Genomic DNA, 5,000 nt, shown 5'->3' with positions numbered 1-5,000 from the left:
TTTGGTCCGAAAAATACGGTACTTTCTAATGATCTGATAACGGGATAGGATGGAAAATTCCGGGTGTTGGCTCGCGTTTGAGTTACCACCAACCTCGTAGAGGTCGATCATGATGTTGCCTTCAGGTCCTCCGCTGCTCACCACGTTCTCCAGCATCAGCGTGAAGAACAGACCCCGGGACTCGGACATGTAGAGGTTGTACGAGTCGTTCTGGTGCCAGTCTTGGATGGCGGCCACCACCTGGTTATCGTCGGTGCTGATGATCTGCAAGTCCTGCAAATAAATGAATACGAAAAGAAAGACGGACAGAGACGGTAAATGGTTGGTGCAGGTTGCTAAGTAACAAGGCTGGGAGTTAAAAAAAATAAAATAATTATGGGCCTGCTGCAATGCAAGCAGCCCATATTATTATTGATCATACTTCAACTTGTATTATTATAGTTCTGCACGTTTCTCTTACGATTAATACGAGACGGACCGGCCAACGAACCCTCACATATGTTATACCCTTGGAAAGGTCTCACTCGCGCCTACGGTGGTACTTCAAGTTGGCAGCTTTCCGTGTTACCATGGTGTGTTTATTCACGAATAAAATAAAAAATGGCCCAATTGAATGGGTACACCCAATCTGGCGCCCTAGGCAAGATTTTAGGTGGCGCCCCCCCCCCCCCCCACATCGGCAGTGAAGTGTATATACTCACAAGAAACCGAATAGCTTTGTCTTTGACCTTTTTTTTTACTTAAAGAAAGCAAATTAACAATCAGAATAGTTAACAAGATAAAAAAAAATATGAATAAATAAATGAATGCAAAAAATAAAAAATGAATATATGAAATACAATATTTTTTACATACATATTGCTTAATTTACAATAATGATGTGCACTTTAACAACTAGGCTTACAACTATAACTAATATATAAAGGGGTGGAAAAGTGACTATTACCTGCAGGGTTAGGGTTAGCTAACCAGAAGGCAATAACAATGTAAACAAAAAACACCTGCTTAAAAGGTCTAATACAAATGTCCCTGAGGAATGTAAGGTGGGAGTACTGTAATTACCTAACGTTACATTATTATTTTCCATAACAATTTAGCCCCCTCCACAATAATAACCCGACGTTAAAACAGAACTAGCTATTTATTGATTAGCAATTGCCGAATCATGTAACATTAGCTTAATGCTAAAAAGCCAGGTTACAAATCACATTCTGTAACAGACAAATAATTTCATGTAGGCTAACGTTACCTACCTGCTACCTCTTGTCTTTTTCTCGTTTCTCCTCCTCTTCTTTTCTCTTTTTTCTTCCCTGGGCACCTGACAGTTTTGGCCGTTTTGACATCTTGTGTTGATTTTTTGATGTGGTGACGTCCAAAAAGAGTCATGATACGGGAAGGGAGGGGGCGTAATGTTGTAACAAATAATATTTCCATTATATAGGCTTTACTTTGCATTTTAATTAACGTGGGATTATTTTTTGTATTTAGAAATAATAGTACCAACTTTTTTTTTTTTTTTCTCCAACATTTGTGGCATTGGCGTGGCGCCCCCTGATGGACGGCGCCCTTAGCATTTGCCTATACGGCCTATGCCACGGGCCGGCCCTGGGTACACCAAAAAGACAAGATTACCTCCTCTTGTAGCTCAGCATTGCTTTCACGTAGCTCGGCGCTTGACGTCTCATTTTGTCCACTTTCGACACAAGCTAACTGATAGCATGCTAACGTTAGCTTGCTTGCATGCTAACATATAAGCGTGATGTTTTTGGAGCTAAATTTGCTCCCGTTTACCCCAGAGTCAAATAACTTGGCACGTTACATTTTAATGTAAGCATGCTAACGTTTCAGGCTAGCTCCATAGCTCATTTTGTACAGTTACACCAAAAACTCACTCATCTTAAAAGTACGGCGGCTTCTGGCGACTCCCGGCCGGAGGGCCACGGCACAGATAGCATAGCAGGCCCATCAAAATGACCGCAGGAATTCTCTAGTAAATACTCTCATATATCTTATGATTTTTATTATCGTTTTAACTCTGTTTATCTAGTATGTATTAGTTTTTATTTACCACATACCAATTTACTCAATCCTGTTTTAAATTAAGTCGAACTAAATATCAAAAATAAAATAAACAGGAGTTATCTCACCCTTTGGAGAAGTTTACTAATGTTTTCCAACGTTGTAAAAATGTGTAGTACAAAAATTAAGTTTTTCCAAAATGTTTTAATAAAGTCGAAGAGAATATTTAAAAAAATTAAATCGAAAAAATTAAAAATAAATACAATTATATGACGTTATTTTTGTTAAATTTAATTATTCTTATTAACTTGCATTCAATTAAAATAAAACATTGTTGTGAATGTTTTTTCTTCCCCCGATTCAACCAAATCCATGCAATAATTCCTTTTCGCCTTACCTTTGGCAGGGTGTACTTGGGAAGCTTGACAGGATAGAAGGAGTGTCTCCTGTAGGACACGTAGTGGACAGGCTGGCCTCCTACGGGCACCTGGGAACCAACACAGTTCATCACATCTCAGCATTTCCACTCTTGACGGCACAAAACGAGCGGAACCAATTAGGATGTTGCACATTATGGCAGATATTAGCTTCAACACACAAGACGGGGATTTTCAATTTCATGCAGGATAATAACCTTGTTTTAGATAATGGCAAACACGGCTGCACAATCACTAGCGAATGTGGTGTTCTGTTTCTTAACAACTTTTAATTGACTTTTAATGAGGCCTTGCGATTAAAATATAAAAAAAAAAAAAACCCACCTGGATGAAAACGTATTCATCTTGAACCACCAGGGAGTTGGGGATGATAAACCCCGGGAAAGGCTTGCCCTGGTTTCCCTCGGAGCAGTTCTGGAGTTTGCAAGTGATGTACTGCGACCCTGCGGGCACAGCCCAGACGAGAGTGCTAAAAATACAACAAAAGGGGGGGAGGAGAAAACACAAAACAAAGCTTCTGGAGGGCCACCGTCAAGGCTTGAGCGGCGCTTATGAAGGGAATCACGAAAAAGGCACAAAATTGGGCGAGTGTCACGGACGTGGAGAGAGAGAGCTGTCGGAGAGAGTTAGCGTCAGTTTCCACCGGGACACGCATTACCACGCCCAGTTTGGAGAAAGAGCTAAGTGGCAGTCTGGCATTTGCAAAATAAATCAGGCCAACGCCAGCATTTCAATCAAGAAATATATTTTTTAGTACGGAAATTTTGTTACCCAAAAAACTGACATTTTCTGCATATTTTTTTGTTTCCCCTCAAAAGCAGTGAAGTTGTGTAAATGCTAAATAAAAACAAAATGCAATGATTTGCAAATCCTTTTCAACTTGTATTCAATTGAATAGACTGCAAAGACAAGATACTTGACATTCGAACTGGAAAACGGTGTTATTTTTTTGCAAATATTAGCAGCAACATACAGGTAAAAGCCAGTAAATTAGAATATTTTGAAAAACTTGATTTATTTCAGTAATTGCATTCAAAAGGTGTAACTTGTACATTATATTTATTCATTGCACACAGACTGATGCATTCAAATGTTTATTTCATTTAATTTTGATGATTTGAAGTGGCAACAAATGAAAATCCCAAATTCCGTGTGTCACAAAATGAGAATATTACTTAAGGCTAATACAAAAAAGGGGATTTTTAGAAATGTTGGCCCACTGAAAAGTATGAAAATGAAAAATATGAGCATGTACAATACTCAATACTTGGTTGGAGCTCCTTTTGCCTCAATTACTGCGTTAATGCGGCGTGGCATGGAGTCGATGAGTTTCTGGCACTGCTCAGGTGTTATGAGAGCCCAGGTTGCTCTGATCGTGGCCTTTAACTCTTCTGCGTTTTTGGGTCTGGCATTCTGCATCTTCCTTTTCACAATACCCCACAGATTTTCTATGGGGCTAAGGTCAGGGGAGTTGGCGGGCCAATTTAGAACAGAAATACCATGGTCCGTAAACCAGGCACGGCGCCAAGTCCTGTTGGAACTTGAAATCTCCATCTCCATAGAGCAGGTCAGCAGCAGGAAGCATGAAGTGCTCTAAAACTTGCTGGTAGACGGCTGCGTTGACCCTGGATCTCAGGAAACAGAGTGGACCGACACCAGCAGATGACATGGCACCCCAAACCATCACCCAACCATGCAAATTGTGCATTTCCTTTGGAAATCGAGGTCCCAGAGTCTGGAGGAAGACAGGAGAGGCACAGGATCCACGTTGCCTGAAGTCTAGTGTAAAGTTTCCACCATCAGTGATGGTTTGGGGTGCCATGTCATCTGGATCTGCATCCCGGAAAAGCAAACACCCAGGACCAAGTCATGACAAAAGGCTTATGTTGAAAGTGTAATTATGTTTATAGATTATATGCTATCTGTTGTTGTATTCCCTAATTTTTAGTGACCTGAACATAAGCTGGACTGTACATACATTTGTTTTTTGTTTTTGTTTTGAAAATGTAATTTTGTTTATAGATTATATGCAATCTGTTGTGTTCCAAAATTTTCTGTTTTTTTTGTTTTGTTTTGTTTTGTTTTATTTTATTTTCTCAGTGTACATGAATGAAGGTGTGTGTTGCTGGACCCGACTTGGACATTGTCTGGACTGGACCTGTTTTTTAAAAAAAAAAAAAACCTTTAAATGAAGCTAATTTCATTTACAACCGGGTCTGGTGAAGATAAGGTCCTTTCTTTCCTTTTTTTTTTTTTTTTTTTTTTTTTTTTTTTTTATAGATAAGATAAATAAATATTTTCTTGGATAAAAGGGAAAGTAAACAATATAAAAATAATTACATAGGGGAGAAGAAAGAAAGAAAAAAAAAGTGGCAAAGAAGACTGAGAACGTTGAGGAATGCTCATCAAAGACTTATTTGGAACATCCCACAGGTGAACGGGCTAATTGGGAACGGGTGGGTGCCATGATTGGGTATAAAAGCAGCTTCCATGAAATGCTCAGTCATTCACAAACAAGGACGGGGGCGAGGGTCACCACTTTGT

At 39.4% G+C, this 5,000-nt stretch overlaps 1 protein-coding gene across 5 annotated transcripts in view; it reads right to left on the bottom strand.

Annotated features, from left to right (window-relative positions):
• The window catches only part of LOC133611410 (VPS10 domain-containing receptor SorCS1-like), a 358,768-nt gene that overhangs the window by 120,747 nt on the left and 233,021 nt on the right, over positions 1-5,000 (bottom strand). For all 5 annotated transcript variants that reach the window (XM_061968164.1, XM_061968155.1, XM_061968172.1 and 2 more), the window contains 3 exons: positions 2,781-2,899; positions 2,417-2,506; positions 94-273 (listed from right to left, as the gene is read on the bottom strand). In XM_061968164.1, coding sequence (XP_061824148.1) covers positions 94-273; positions 2,417-2,506; positions 2,781-2,899 — 389 coding nt within the window. The remainder of the gene's footprint in view (positions 1-93; positions 274-2,416; positions 2,507-2,780; positions 2,900-5,000) is intronic.

This window comes from Nerophis lumbriciformis, linkage group LG02 (genome assembly GCF_033978685.3).
Source record: "Nerophis lumbriciformis linkage group LG02, RoL_Nlum_v2.1, whole genome shotgun sequence".
Taxonomy (NCBI): Eukaryota; Metazoa; Chordata; class Actinopteri; order Syngnathiformes; family Syngnathidae; genus Nerophis; species Nerophis lumbriciformis.
Note: the sequence above shows the minus strand (reverse complement) of the source record. Positions and strands in the feature narration are given on the sequence as shown.